We start from the raw sequence: 15988 nt of genomic DNA, 5'->3' as shown, positions 1-15988 counted from the left end.
CAGGCTGTAGTGCAGTGGCGCAATCTTGGCTCACTGCAACCTCTCCCTCCTGGGTTCAAGTGATTCTCCTGCCTCAGCCTGCTGAGTAGCTGGGATTACAGCACATGCCACCACACCCAGCTAATGTGTTGTGTTTTTAAGTAGAGACAGGGTTTCACCATGTTGGCCAGGCTGGTCTCCATCTCCCATCTCCTGACCTCGTGATCCACCTGCCTCAGCCTCCCAGTGACTCCAGAGATTCTTAAAGGTCAATTTACTATCCATGACGACTAAGGCTGATGTAGACACCTGAAATTTGGCTGAGCATGGTAATGAACATCTGCTTATATCAGGCTGTATCCAGATGGTAAGATGTAAAAATAACTATTGTCACCTTGTGAAAAAAATATGTTTTTCTTTTAACTTTATTAAAACATCAAATCAATGTTTAGGCTCCAGTGTATTGTTCTGTGAGGACAGTGGGGTCTCAGCAGCAGGGGGAGGTCCTGCAGGTGGTGCTGCAAGGGGCCGGCTGGCCGCAGGGGGGCCGGCAGCAGGGGGACTGCACTGACACAGGCTGGCAGCAGGTGGTGGTCCAGCAGCAGGGCCTGCAGACCACAGAGGTGCACGACGTGGGGCAGCAGGTGATGGGGCGGCAGCAGCCTTCCTGCAGGCAGCAGGGGTCGCAGCACACTGGGCGGCGGCAGGGCTCGCAGATGGGGCGCGTGCAGCGGGACACGCAAGTCACTGGGCGGCACACGGTGGTCTGGCAGGTCACGGGGCGGCAGCAGCAGGGGTCGCGGCAGCAGCAGGGCTGGCAGCAGCCTCCCCCGCAGCTCAGGGAGGAGAAGGTGGGTCCGCAGCAGGAGCCGTACATGGTGTTGTCTGAGGCTGGTGTGGGGAGGGCTGTTGAGAGGAGCTGGTTGTTCTCAGGTGTGAATGTCCTCTTCCCCCTCTGGGCTCTTTATATACCCTGGCCAGGTGATGATGACCCCTGGGCACACGGTCATTTTTCTTGTGCCTCTTCTGGCCAATTAAGTGAAGATTTAACGTTGACGACTGGTATTTTTGGTCACTCTTCACCTCATACCTATTCATGTACATACACCACAAATATTCCTTCCTTGTCTTTTATTGTTTATCCTTACCAAATTAGACATTGGATTTAATTCCGACTAATTTTCCCTTGAAATATTCCTAACCCATAAAAAAGAAAAGAATGTGTTTTCTAAACTAGATTAGTGTCTAATCACTTTGCCCTTTGGTGCTAAAATTACTATGTTATTTCTTGTTTTCAAAGACTCTCATCAACACCACTCAAGCAATGACTTTCCTTATTAATGCACGTGGGCATGATGGTAGCAGGCTAATAGCATTACCCTAGTGCAGACCAGTAGTCACCTGCCTCACAGATAGCTCCTTCTATGACTCACTTGAAGGCAGGCTTGTGGTTTTTCATGTGAGCAGGGACCACACAGAAGGCAGATCCCTGCTCACTGGTGTGGTCACTCTCCCCTGACTAGGACCTGGGCTTTCCTGCCTTGGTTTTGCCGTCTCGTCATTCACCTGAAATGCCCTCCTCATCCTTCCAATCCAAACTCAACTTCTACCTTGATTGTAAGCCTCTTCAAGGATGTATTGCAACTATTATCTTTGTAATTTATTTGGAATTAATTATTGCATTTGTAGAGTCCGGGAAGGGACTGTGGAGAATATGTCAGCCTATGCCCTCACTCTACAGCTGAGGTCCTGAGAGTTTACCAAGGTCACACATGAGGTCACCATCTGAGGGTCCGAGGTCAAGGTATCCTCAATCTTCAGTAAGTAGCCTATACTACGAGTTTTCTGCTTATAGGGTTCAGTGAACCATGGTCTTTAGACAGGAAAGAAAACATGTATTAAAGTAGAAGTCCATGCCACTCTGCAATACATCCATGTCACAATGCTGCATTTGTACCTCTTAAATTTATATGTATTCAACAAAAATTTTTTTTTTTTAAATGAACTTTCATTTTAGCAGCAAGGTTAGAAATGGTGCTGGAAGAGAATTAGGGAAATGTTTTGCACAGATGACAAATTGTCGTCCTGGACCCCTATTGACTCCAGTAAGGATGGCAATGTATCTGAGAGGCTGGAGAAGAGGCCTGAAGACAGCTAACATGACACAGGTTTTTTTAGGGGAACTTAACATACAGTGGCAGTGGCTGGACAGGTGAACGGTTACCATATTTAAAAAGCATGCAGTTCATATAGCATTTTCACTTAGAACCCTCCACCGAACAATCTCCATTTAATCCGAAACAAGGACCTCAATCCCCGGTATGACCTGTGTTCTAACCTTGGTCTGGGGAGTCAAATGTCCTTCACAGATAAGGGCTGGATCTTCAGGTTGGCCACTCCCAATCCTTAGGTCAGAACTCCAAGCATACATTCTTCTTTGACTTTAGGGTCATTCTCAAGGTATTAAGTTAAGTTGTTGCTGCCAGGTATGTCTGCCATACCCTCCACACCAGCACACCCTTGAATAGCCTTTACATTCTAATAACACCATTCTTCTGAGAATTTCCTTGGGCCAGGGTATGCAGAGGAACATTGCAACCAGATGTTGCAGCAGCAATACAAACTACTACAACAAAAAAGAAAAATGATTGTAGCAATAATCATACTATATAGAAAGTTTTTCCAAGTGCTTGGGAGTTGATTAAACCATGTGGTTTCAGGGTCATAAGATAGAGATTCTATAGCAGAAATGTGGGTATCTGGGGCCAACATGACCTGTGTTATATTGCGAGAGTAATCAAATATATGTAAAAAAAAAATCAGTTTTAATTAGTACACAGGTTCTGCCCTGATAGGCAGTTAAGATGTCCTGGGCCATGCAATTTTGCAGTAATGCATCTGTTGTGGGCAGTTTCTTCAGTGAGAAGAGTAATATCATGGCAAGTATCATTAAAGGCTGCAGCCCTATGTTTAGCCAGGGCCTCAACCTGCAGTTCTATGTCTCTTGTCAATGCTTGGGAGGCAGGAAGAGGAATGGCAAAAGTGGCCAAAGAGGAAAACCACCAGGATGCATGCTTTCGATACTTCCTGGCTTTTACACTTTCCTAGTTAGTAAGAATGGTGTCTAAACTGAACCCAGTGTGTCCCATCAAATGAGGATGCCCCAGGTGCATCTACCACTCCAGTTATAGGGTAAGTAAGGCCAATTGTGGATGCCACATGCCCACAGCCATCCTAAAGGTTGGGGTAGGTCCCCACATGGAGAGTTACTCTGCCATCACAGTCATGTATCACTGGTTACCTGAAGAGATTGGTTACATTACTATCACATTCCACTGGTTACCTGAAGAGATAGAATATATTACATTGTCCTGGTAGCCATCCTATATTACCAGTTTTAGCTTGTGGTGTGCTATTATCATGCCTTTTAATACTTATGGGTGCACAACCCACAAGCCATATCTATACTGCCTTCATCCACCCTGGTCCATCATCTGCAGAATACCCCTGGGTGCCATTAACCTGCTCCTATACTAGGCGGAAAATATGTTATCTCATCTCTAATGGTGGGAAAGTTATCAATGCTCATGGATAGGAAGAATCAATATTGTGAAAATGGTCATACTGCCCAAAAGTAATTTATAGATTCAGTGCTATCCCCATCAACTACCACTGACTTTCTTCATAGAATTAGAAAAAAAACTACTTTAAATTTCATATGGAACCAAAAAAGAGCCTGTATACCCAAGACAATCCTAAGCGAAAAGAACAATGCTGAAGGCATTCTGCTACCTGACTTTAAGCTATACTACAAGGCTACAGTAACCAAAACAGCAGGGTAATGGTACCAAAACAGATATATATAGACCAGTGGAACAGAACAGAGGCCTCAGAAATAACATCACACATCTACAGCCATCTGATCTTTGACAAACCTGACAAAAATAAGCAATAGGGAAAGGATTCCCTACTTAATAAATGGTGTTGGGAAAACTGGCTAGCTGTATGCAGAAAACTGAAACTAGACCCCTTCCTTATACCCTATACAAAAATTAACTCAAGATGGATTAAAGACTTAAACCTAAAACCATAAAAACCCTAGAAGAAAACCTATGCAATATAATTCAGGACATAGGCAGAAAAAAATGACATCTTCCAAAAAATTCATGGGCAAATTGGGAAGGTAAATGTAATTATAGAAGATATATTTAACCCAGCATGTACATTGTGCTAATTGCAAGTGAATCATATTATTACTTAGAAGCATTCTTTAGGTACTATGCTTAATTATGACTAAATGTACTGGGGACAAGCTAACTCACTTTATTATTTTATTTTATTTTATTTTTTAAGTTTTGAGGTACAAGTGCAATTTGTTACATGCATAGATTGTATAGTTGGCAAGTCAGGGCTTTTAGGGTATCCATCAGACCATCAGCTGAGTAACATAAATTGTGCCCATTAAGTAATTTCTCATTGTCAACCCCTCTCTCACCCTCTAAGCTTTCTGAGTGCCCATGGTCTATCATTCCACTCTCTATATCCACGTGTACACATTATTTAGCTCCCACGTATGAGAAAATGTGATATTTGTCTCTCTGTGTCTGATTTGTTTCATTTAAGATAATGACCTCCAGTTCCATCCATATTGCTGCAAAAGACATGATTTCATTATTTTTTATCACTGAATGGCATTAAGTGATATTATTTTTTAAAGTCCAAGCCAACCAAATTAGTCTAGCCTGCACTTTGGGGCCATTATTAAGTAAAATGAGGGTTATTTGAATACAAACACTGCAATACTGCAGCAGTCTGGTAACTGAGACAATTATTCTGGGATTAAAGGGTGGGTCATGGAAGATGGTGCAGTAGGAGCAACTCAGGATGGCAGCTCTCAGTGAAGCCGCAGAGGGTCAGTGCAAGCTGCATTCCCAGATGGATCTTTGTTGCCCACAGAATGGGGAAATTCCCAGGTGTAGGAAAGACATGGGACTCCAGCACAGCTGTTTCAGCTGGCATGGCCATTTTGGCTGGCCCCGCAGTGCAGCGGCACTTTGCACAAAACGCACTGGTCTGGGTGCCCTGTTAAACTGGCAATCTGAGATTTGGGAGGGCAGATTAGCATATCCATCTTATTAAATGGGACTTGGACAGTGAGCTAGACCAGGACATTCCTGGGAAGTGATGTTTGAGCTGGCACAGTGGGTCGCTGCACAGGAAATCACACAGATCCCGGTGCCCTATCAGCAGGCGACTGAAACACCTGGGAGAGAGTCAACGGTTCAACTTAAAAAAAAAAGGGGGGGCTCTGAGGCAGGGAGCCAGGTGATCAGGCTCGTCAGGTCCCACCCCCACAGGGACAAACAAAATGGCAATTCGAAACACTTGGGGTTGAGAGTTTCACTGCGGGCACAGCTGAACCCAGGATGGTGCAGCTCGGCAGGGGAGAGGCATCCACCATTACTGAGGCATTCCACCCCTACTGAGGTACACTCCCACTGCTGATGCAGCCTGCTGTTGCTGAGGCAACCCGCCATAACAGAGAGATTCCACCAACAGGGCGGAGCCCACGGCAACAGGGCAGAGCCGAAGACAGTAGGGTAGAGCCCACAGAAGCAGGGCAGAGCCTCAGCAGGCAAATAGTGACTAGACTGCCTCCTACCTGGGCAGGACAGTGCAACAGATACTCATAAAGAAAGCCCTAACTCCCTGAGACAGAGCATCTGAGGAAAAAAAGCGGGTTTTATGAGTTCTGCTGCAGCAGACTTAAACATACCTGCCTAACAGCCCTGAATGATCAATGGAGCTCACAGCTCAGCACTTGAGCTCCTATAAAGTACAGACCGCCTCCTCAAGCAGCTCCCTGACCCCTGTATATCCAAAGGGTCACCTCAAAAAAGAATGATCAGACTGACATTTGGCAGGCATCATTATGGGACAAAGATAGCAGAAAAAGAAACTGGTAGCATCCCTCACTGTTCCGCAGCTGCTACAGATGTATCCCAGACAAGCAGGGCCTGGAGTGGACCTCAGCTGTTGTACAGCAGAGGGGCTAGACTGTTGGAAGGAAAACTAAGTAACAGAAATACTTCATCATCAACAATCTGGGCATCCATTCAGAGACCCAATCAAAAAGTCAGCAACTACCCAAACGACAGGTGGATAAACCTGCAAAGATGAGAACAAACCAGTGCAAAAAGGAGGAAAACACCCAAAACCGAAACACCTCGCCTCTTACAAATGATCAAAACTCCTCACCAGCAAGGGAACGAAGCTGAACAAAGAATAAGTGTGATGAAATGACGGAATCAGACTTCAGAAGGTGGGTAATGAGAAACTTCCATGAGCTAAAAAACATGTTTTAACTCAATGCAAAGAAACTAAGAACCTTGAAAAAAGATTAGAGGAAATGATAACAAGAATGGACAACTTAGAGAGGAATATGAGTGAATTGAAAACGCTGAAAAACACAACACGAGTACTTCATGAAGCATGAACAAGTTTCAACAGCTGAATTGACCAAGCAAAAGAAAGAATATCAGAAGTCGAAGATCAACTCAATGAAATAAAATGAGAAACCAAGATTAGAGAAAAAAGCGCAAAAAGGAATGAACAAAGTCTCCAAGAAATGTGGGACTATGTGAAGAGACCTAACCTACATTTGATAGGTGTACCTGAATGTGACGAAGAGAATGAATCCAAGCTGGAAAATACTCTTCAGGATATTATCCAGGAAAATGTCCCCAACCTAGAAAGACAGGCCAATATTCAAGTCCAGGAAATACAGAGAACACCACAAAGATATTCCGCAAGAAGAGCAACCCCAAGGCACATAATTGTCAGATTCACCAGGATTGAAATTGAGGAGAAAATACTAAGCGCAGCCAGAGAGAAAGATTGGGTCACCCACAAAGGGAAGCCCATCAGACTCACAGCGGATCTCTCGGCAGAAACTCAACAAGCCAGAAGACAGTGGGGGCCAATATTCAACATTATTAAAGAAAAGAGCTTTCAACCCAGAATTTCATATCCAGCCGAACCAAGCTTCATAAGTGAAGAAAAATAAAATCCTTTGCGAACAAGCAAGTACTCAGAGATTTTGTCACCACCAGACCTCCTTTACAAGAGCTCCTGAAAGAGGCACTACACATAGAAAGGAACAACCAGTACCAGCCATTCCAAAAACATACCAAAAGCTAAAGAGCATCAACAAAATAAAGAATCTGCATCAACTAATGGGGAAAACAGCCAGCTAGCATCAAAATGGCAGTATCAAATTCACACATAACAATATTAATCCTAAATGTAAATGGGCTAAATGCACCAATCAAAAGACATAGACTGACAAATTGGATAAAAAACCAAAACCAATCGGTGTGCTGTATCCAGGAGACCCATCCCACATGCAAGGATACACAAAGGCTCAAAATAAAGGGATGGTGGAAAATTTACCAAGCAAATGGAGAGGAAAAAAAAAAAAGCAGGAGTTGCAATTCTCATCTCTGATAAAATAGACTTTAAAGCAACAAAGATCAAAAGAGACATAATGGCAAAGGATCAATACAACAAGCAGAGCTAATGATCCTAAATATATATGGACCCAATACAGGAGCATCCAGATATATAAAGCAAGTTTTTAATGACTTACAAGGAGACTTAGACTCCCACACAATAATAGTGGGAGACTTTAACACTCCACTGTCAATATTAGACAGATCAACCAGACAGAAAATTAACAAGGATATCCAGGACTTGAACTCAGACCTGGAACAAGCAAACCTGATAGACATTTACAGAACTCTCCACCCCAAATCCACAAAATATACATTCTTCTCAGCACCACATCACACCTACTCTAAAATTGACCACATAATTGGAAGTAAAGCACTCCTCAGCAAAGGCAAAACAACTAAAAACATAACAAACAGTCTCTCAGACCATAGTGCAATCAAGTTAGAATGCAGAATTCAGAAACTGACTCAGAACCGCACAGCTTCATGGAAACTGAACAACTGGCTCTTGAATGTTGACTGGCTAAACAATGAAATGAAGGCAGAAATAAAGTAGTTTTTTGAAACCAATGAGAACGAAGACACAACATGCCAGAACCTCTGGGACACATTTAAAGCAGTCTCTAGAGGAAAGTATATAGCAATAAGTGCCCATATGAGGAGAATGGAGAGATCCAAAATTGGCACCCTATCGTCAAAATTGAAAGAGCTAGAGGAGCAAGATAAAAAAACTCAAAACCTAGGAGAAGACAAGAAATAACTAAGATCAGAGCAGAACCGAAGGAGATTGAGACACAAAAAACCCTTCAAAAAATCAATAAATCCAAGAGCTGGTTTTTTGAAAAGATCAACAAAATAGACAGACAACTAGGCAGATTAATAAAAAAGAAAAGAGAAAACAACCAAATAGATGCAATAAAAAACGATAAAGGGGAAATCACCACAGATTCCACAGAAATTCAAACCCTCATCAGAGAATATTACAAACAACTGTATGCACATAAACTAGTAAACCTGGAAGAAATGGATAAATTCCTGGACACCCTGTGTCCTCCAAGCCTAAACCAAGAAGAAGCCGAAACTACGAATAGACCAATAACAAGGTCTGAAGTCGAGGCAGCAATTAAGAGCCTACCACACAAAAAAAGCCCAGGTCCAGATGGGTTCACAGCCGAATTCTACCAGACACACAAAGAGGAGCTGGTACCATTCCTTCTGAAACTATTCCAAATAATCCAAAAAGAGGGAATCCTTCCCAAATCATTTTATAAGACCAACATCATTCTGATACCAAAACCCGGCAGACTCAGCAAGGAAAGAAAACTTCAGGCCAATATCCATGATGAACGTAGATGCAAAAATCTTCAATAAAATACTGGCAAGCCAATTGCAACAGGACATCAAAAAGCTTATCCATCATGATCAAGTAGGATTCATCCCGGGGAAGCAAGGCTGGTTCAACATACACAAGTCTATAAACGTAATTCCCACATCAACAGAACCAAAAACAAAAACCACATGATTATCTCAATTGACACAGAGAAGGCCTTTGACAAAATTCAACAGCCCTTTATGCTAAAAATCCTCAATCAACTCAGTATTGATGGAAGGTATCTCAAAATAATAAAAGCTATTTATGGCAAACCAACAGCCAATTTCATACTTAGTGGGCAAAACCTGGAAGCATTCCCTTTGAAATCCAGCACTAGACAAGGATGCCCTCTTTCACCACTCCTATTCAATATAGTACTGGAAGTTCTAGCCAGAGCAATCAGGCAAGAAAAAGAAATAAAGGGCATTCAAATAGGAAAGGAGGAAGCCAAATTGTCTCTATTTGCAGATGACATGATAGTATACCTAGAAGACCCCATCGCCTCAGCCCAAAAACTCCTGAAACTGATAAGCAACTTCAGCAAAGTCTCAGGATATAAAATCAATGTGCAAAAATCACAAGCATTCGTCTACACCAATAACAGACTTAAATAGAGCCAAATCAAGAACAAACAGCAATTCACAATTGCTACAAAAAGAATAAAATACCTAGGAATAAAACTTACAAGGAACATAAGGGACCTCTTCATGGAAAACCACAAACCACTGCTCAACGAAATGAGAGGACACAAACAGATGGAGAAACATTCCATGTTCATGGTAGGGAAGAATTAATATCGTTAAAATGGCTATACTGCCCAAAGTAATTTACAGAATCAATGCTATCCCCATCAAGCTACCATTGACTTTCTTCACAGAACTGGAAAAAACCGCCATGAATTTAATATGGAACCAAAAGTGAGCCCGCATAGCCAAGTCAATTCTAAGCAAAAGGAACACAGCGGGAGACATCACACTACCACACTTCAAACTATACTACAAGGCTACAGTAATCAAAACAGCATGGTACTGGTACCAAAACAGAGATATAGACCAATGGAACAGAACAGAGGCATCGGAGTCAACCCAACATATCTACAACCATACAATCTTTGATAAACCTGACAAAAACAAGCAATGGGGGAAGGATTCCCTGTTTAATAAATGGTGTTGGGAAAACTGGCTAGCCATGTGCTAAAAGCAGAAACTGGACCCCTTCCTGACACCTTATACAAAAATTAACACCAGATGGATTAAAGACTTAAACATAAGACCTGGCACCATAAAAACCCTAGAAGAAAATCTAGGCAAAACCATTTAGGACATAGAAGTAGGCAAGGACTTCATGACCAAAACACCAAAAGCAACAAAAGCCAAAATAGACAAATGGGACCTAATGAAACTCCACAGCTTCTGCATGGCAAAAGAAATAGTCACTAGAGTGAATTGGCAACCAACAGAAAGGGAAAAAAATCTTTGCAGTTTACCCATATGACAAAGGGCTGATATCCAGAATTTACAAAGAACTCAAACAGATTTACAGGAAAAAAACAAACAAGCCCATTCAAAAATGGGCAAAGGATATGAACAGACACTTTGCAAAAGAAGACATACATGAGGCCAACAAACATATGAAAAAAATGCTCATCATCACTGGTCATTAGAGAGATGCAAATCAAAACCACATTGAGATACCATCTCACGCCAGTTAGAATGGCGATCATTAAAAAATCTGGAGACAACAGATGCTGGAGAGAATGTGGAGAAATAGGAGCACTTTTACACTGTTGGTGGGAGTGTAAATTAGTTCAACCATTGTAGAAGACAGTGTGGCTATTCCTCAAGGACCTAGAAATAGAAATTCCATTTGACCCAGCAATCCCATTACTGGGTATATCCAAAGGACTATAAATCATTCTACTATAAGGACACATGCAAACAAATGTTCATTGCAGCACTGTTTACAATAGCAAAGACCTGGAACCAACCCAAATGCTTATTGATGATAGACTGGACTGGGAAAATGTGGCCCATATACACCATGGAATATTATGCAGCAATCAAAAATGATGAGTTCGTGTTATTTGTAGGGACATGGATGAATCTGGAGAACATCATTCTCAGCAAACTGACGCAACAACATAAAATGAAATACCGCATATTCTCACTCATAGGCGGGTGATGAAAAATGAGAACACATGGACACAGGGAAGGGGGTACTATACACTGGGGTCTATTGGGGGAAATATGGGAGGGACATTGGTGGGGGGGATCTGGGGATGGATAGCCTGGGGAGAGATGCCAAATGTGGGTGAAGGGGAGGAAGGCAACAAAACACACTGCCATGTGTGTACCTATGCAAGTATCTTGCATGTTCTGCACATGTACTCCAAAACCTAAAATGCAATAAAAAATAAAATAAAAAATAAAAATAAAGGGTGGGTCATGTATACAGTGTGGACACAACAACATTTGTCCCAGGCAAGACATAGCAGGATTGATAATATTTCGTCATGCAACTCGGAATGGCATGCAATTTAAAAGTTACAAATTATTTATTTCCGGAATTTTTCATTAAATATTTTAGGACCATGGTTGACCATAAGGAACTGAAATAGTGGAAAGTAAATCCACAGATAGGGAAGGACTACAGTAGTACCATGAACAGAGCATTAAGGGTGATTCTGATCAGGGCTTGGGAGAAAAGAACAGCAGTAGGGAAAGTCTGAATCTTCTTACAGTTTATTTAGGTGATCATGACAAGAATTTGAGAGAAATATGGACACTAGAGACTATTCTGATGAGATCTCAGATGGAAATGAGGAAGAAGAATTGGAAACTGGAGTAAAGGCCATGCTTGTTACAAAGTGTCAAAGAACTTGATTGAATTATGCTCATGTTCGAGGGCTTTATGGAAGGCAGAGCTCAAGAAAGATGAACCAGTATATGGGGAAAAGAAATTTCTAGGAAAAATGTTGAAGGAGCTGCATGGCATCTTTGAACAGCATATGGTAAAATATAAGAGGAAATAAATGATTTAAAGATGGAATTCATAGTTAAAAGGGAAACAGAACATAAAGATGCAGAAAATGTGCAGCCTGGCCATATAAAGAATGAAAAAGCATGCAAGGATGTGGCCAAGTGATGCTTTGATATAAGGGTTGATACAAATAGAAGGAAGCTAGGTGTCATTTATCAAATCAATGGGAGAATGACTCTGAAGGCATTTCAGAGATCTTTGAAGCTGTCCCTCCCATCACAGGCTACAAATATGAGAATCTTGAGATCAGAAAGGGCTTGGTACTCTCCACATTCTACCACAATGCCCTTGGCTGCTCCAGTTGTGGCTAAAGTGGGCTTAGATGAGACTTGTGCTGCCATTGCAGAGGGCACAAACTGTGAGTCTTGGTGGCATTCACATAGTACTGACTGTAAACACACAGACTGCAGGAGTTGTGGGACCATGGTGCTCTCCACCTAGGTATCAAAGGATGTTTCTGACACCTGTCACAGGGGTGTAGCCACTGCAGAGAGCTCCTCCTAGGACCATGCTCAGGGAACTAGGGGTCAGAGCAGCCACTGAGACCCTAGAACTATAGAACTATCAGCCTGCAATACTAGCCTGAGAGAGCTACAGGCAGAGACACCAATCAAACAGCTGCTGCATGGACTGAGCCCAGTAAAGTCATGGAGCAAGGCTGTCTGAGGGCCTTTGGGGCCTGACACCAAGACCCCCAGGCAGCCCTGCCCCATGGTAGGCATGTCCAAGAGAGCACACGGAGTCAAAGGTTATTCTGCAGTTGCAGTCTTAAGATTTAACGCTGTTTTCCCTGTCGGACTCACCTGGGGCCAGTTACCCTTTTTTCTTTCCTGTTGCTCCCTTTTGAAATAGGGATGTCTGTCCTATGCCTGTCCCACTGTTGTATTTTGGAACTAGGTAACTTCTTTAATAGGTTCACATATGAAGGAGAATTTGCCTCAGGATAAGTCCTGGTTTGAATCTCACTCATATCAGATTTAGATGAGACTTAGATTTACATTTTGACTTTTTAAGTTGGTGCTGGAACAAGTTAAGACTTTGGGACTATTGAATATATATTGCATATGAGAAGGACATGGATTTGGGGGGCCAAGGGTGGAATGCAATGGTTTGAATGTGTCCCTCAAAGGTCATGTGCTGGAAACTTGATTTCCAAGCAGTGTTGGTGGGGGGGCCTCACAGGAGATATGTGGGTCATGGTGACGCCACCCTCATGAGTGAATTAATGTTTTTATCACGAGACTGGGTTCCTTATAAAAGGATGAGTTTGGCTCCCTCTTTCTCTGTCTCACCCTCTCTTTTCCCTTCCACAATGGGATGACATGGTATTCCTGGTTATCTATAAACATGTCTCATTCTATAAATGGAATCCTAACTTCCACAACTTTCCACATATGCTATTTACTGGGGACACGTTACTTACCATATAAGTAAGTTTGTTTTCCAGAAATGAAACTCTGATCTCTTTGTTTGGAAATCAAAAGATATATACATTTTGAAAGGACCCTATATTCTTCTATGTCACCAAAAAGCCTTCATTGACTCAACAAACATTAACACCAGTGTCCTCCATGCTGAGTATCATGGTAACAAGAATAAATGCCATAGCCCACGCCCATGGAGGAATGTCAGGAGTAAATGATTATAAATAGACTAGAATGTGTCAAATTATGAGCACAAGACAGGAAATAATGATACATTAATGGGGTAGCTTATCAGGAAAGGTATTACTGAGGAGGAAATATTTTAACCGGGTTTTGACATGAGTAGGAGTTTGCAGAGTGGACAAAAGAGAAGAAACATTCCAAGAAGATGAAACAGTTTCAGCAAGCCTTGTAAATTTTATGCTCTACCCCTTTCTTAGCTACACTAAGACATATTAAGCTTACCTTCTTTTTAATCTTGGACACTTTTTTTTTCTTTCTTTTAGCTTTTTAATGCTTCTTTTGAGTGTTCTGCTAAAAGATTAATAAGAATGTACCCTACCTTATACAGTTGAATTAAAGAGTGAAAATGAAATAAATATAAGATATTTGGCACAATACCTGGTACACAGACAATACTTCACAAGTAATATACATACACTGAGGGTGTATGGAACTTATCCACATACTATAGATTTTGATTTTAGCTGTCTAAGAAAAATAATTGTAATTTTTTTCATTTTTGCCAAATTCTGTTTCCTATGCCTTTATCTTATAGAAGTACTTGCAGGAAAATGATGAGGGTTTATCTGTTCTACACACAGAGTGTCCAATAGAATATCTCAGATGAATATTATTGAAGGCTTAATACCTTTAAATATTGTTTACATGTAATTTTGATGATCAAAGAAGTTTTGCTAAATCAAAACTTCCTACTCTTAATGCCTATACTGTAAGACATACAGAAAAAAATCTGCATTTACTCTTTAAAGTTAATGAGTCATAGCTATGTACTTTCACTTGAAGTGGTGGAATAAGATCTGACACAGGGTTTAGAACTTCCCTGGGATGTGGTCATCTCCAAGACCATCTCCCAGATCATCCAAGAAGCACATATGGGATCAGAGTCATCCTCATTATAGATGGGACATCCTTCTCCCAAATGAATCCTTCCTTCTCATTCCTTTCCAACATTTCATCTGACCAGGATGTTCTTTGACAGCAAAAGATGTATTTACATTTTAAAAATTGCCCCATATGATTTGCAGAGAGCAATCTACAGTTAAGAGGGAGAGTCACATATAAAAACAAAATATGAGAGCCATGTGACCAGTGCTTTTAAAATACACTGCATAAGGCTAAAGACAAAGGTGACCCCACTGACCAAGAAATATGATTCGTGTTTCCAATGGAAACACAGGAGCACAGCAGGAAAAGGAAATGTGTTATTTTTTCTTTTTAGAAGTATTTAACTAGAAACACACAATTATGTAGTTACATGATTAAACTTTACAGCAGGTAAATAATAACAAGAAAATAATGACGTGGTGGCAATGGGCCTTCAGCAGGGTATAAAAGGGGCTATGGGCCCAGAAGATTTCCAAACCCAAGAACTTCACTCTCCTGGAAACCCACCAAGATCCTCCAACTTCTGACACCATGGTCGACTCCTGTTGTGGCTCCGTGTGCTCTGACCAGGGCTGCGGCCAAGACCTCTGCCAGGAGACCTGCTGCGCTCCCAGCTGCTGTGGGTCCAGCTGCTGCAGGCCCCAGTGCTGCCAGTCTGTGTGCTGCCAGCCCACCTGCTGCCGCCCCAGCTGCTGTCGGACCACCTGCTGCAGGACCACCTGCTGCCGCCCCAGCTGCTGCATCTCCAGTTGCTGCCGCCCCAGCTGCTGTGTGTCCAGCTGCTGCCGGCCCCAGTGCTGCCAGTCTGTGTGCTGCCAGCCCACCTGCTGCCGCCCCAGCTGCTGTCGGACCACCTGCTGCAGGACCACCTGCTGCCGCCCCAGCTGCTGCATCTCCAGTTGCTGCCGCCCCAGCTGCTGTGTGTCCAGCTGCTGCCGGCCCCAGTGCTGCCAGTCTGTGTGCTGCCGCCCCAGCTGCTGTGGGTCCAGCTGCTGCAGGCCCCAGTGCTGCCAGTCTGTGTGCTGCCAGCCCACCTGCTGCCGCCCCAGTTGCTGTCAGACCACCTGCTGCAGGACCACCTGCTGCCGCCCCAGCTGCTGCATCTCCAGTTGCTGCCGCCCCAGCTGCTGTGTGTCCAGCTGCTGCAGGCCCCAGTGCTGCTAGTCTGTGTGCTGAGAGCCCATCTGCTGCTGCCCCAGCTGCTACCGCCCCTCTTGCTCTGAATCCAGTTGCTGCTGCCCCTGCTGCCGCCTGCGTCCAGTCTGTGGCCAAGTCTCCTGCCACACCACTTGCTATCGTCAAATCTGTGTTATCTCCACCTGCCCCCACCCCATGTGCTGTGCCTCCTCTTGCTGCTGAGCCTGCTTGCTCTGGCTCACCTCTCCCTTCACTGCTGGCCCACAGATGTAGACCCTTGTACTGTGCTAACCATTAGGACACATGGAGTGGGATTGATGTCATTCAATAGGATGGACTTCATGTTTCCAATGAGCCCATTACAATTTCACTGATTCCGTGAGAACATTCTAATTCAT

The 15988-nt window shown here is 43.0% G+C and overlaps 2 protein-coding genes across 2 annotated transcripts; one reads left to right on the top strand and one right to left on the bottom strand.

Annotated features, from left to right (window-relative positions):
• Positions 1-388: 388 nt before the first annotated feature.
• On the bottom strand, positions 389-920 carry LOC100394128 (keratin-associated protein 2-1-like). Its single transcript, XM_002748599.5, has one exon. It carries the CDS (start codon positions 854-856, stop codon positions 467-469), a length of 390 nt encoding a protein of 129 aa, XP_002748645.2. The 5' UTR covers positions 857-920; the 3' UTR covers positions 389-466.
• A 14007-nt stretch (positions 921-14927) lies between these two features.
• Positions 14928-15689, top strand: LOC100387358 (uncharacterized). Its single transcript, XM_078375450.1, has one exon. It carries the CDS (start codon positions 14985-14987, stop codon positions 15615-15617), a length of 633 nt encoding a protein of 210 aa, XP_078231576.1. The 5' UTR covers positions 14928-14984; the 3' UTR covers positions 15618-15689.
• The last annotated feature ends 299 nt before the right edge of the window (positions 15690-15988 follow it).

The sequence above is a fragment of the Callithrix jacchus genome, chromosome 5, assembly GCF_049354715.1.
Source record: "Callithrix jacchus isolate 240 chromosome 5, calJac240_pri, whole genome shotgun sequence".
Classification (NCBI taxonomy): domain Eukaryota; kingdom Metazoa; phylum Chordata; class Mammalia; order Primates; family Cebidae; genus Callithrix; species Callithrix jacchus.
Note: the sequence above shows the minus strand (reverse complement) of the source record. Positions and strands in the feature narration are given on the sequence as shown.

What these genes read in the sequence shown, in the direction of transcription:
- LOC100394128 (XM_002748599.5), bottom strand. Translation starts at nt 856, where the DNA reads ATGTACGGCTCCTGCTGCGGACCCACCTTCTCCTCCCTGAGCTGCGGG.
- LOC100387358 (XM_078375450.1), top strand. Translation starts at nt 14,985, where the DNA reads ATGGTCGACTCCTGTTGTGGCTCCGTGTGCTCTGACCAGGGCTGCGGC.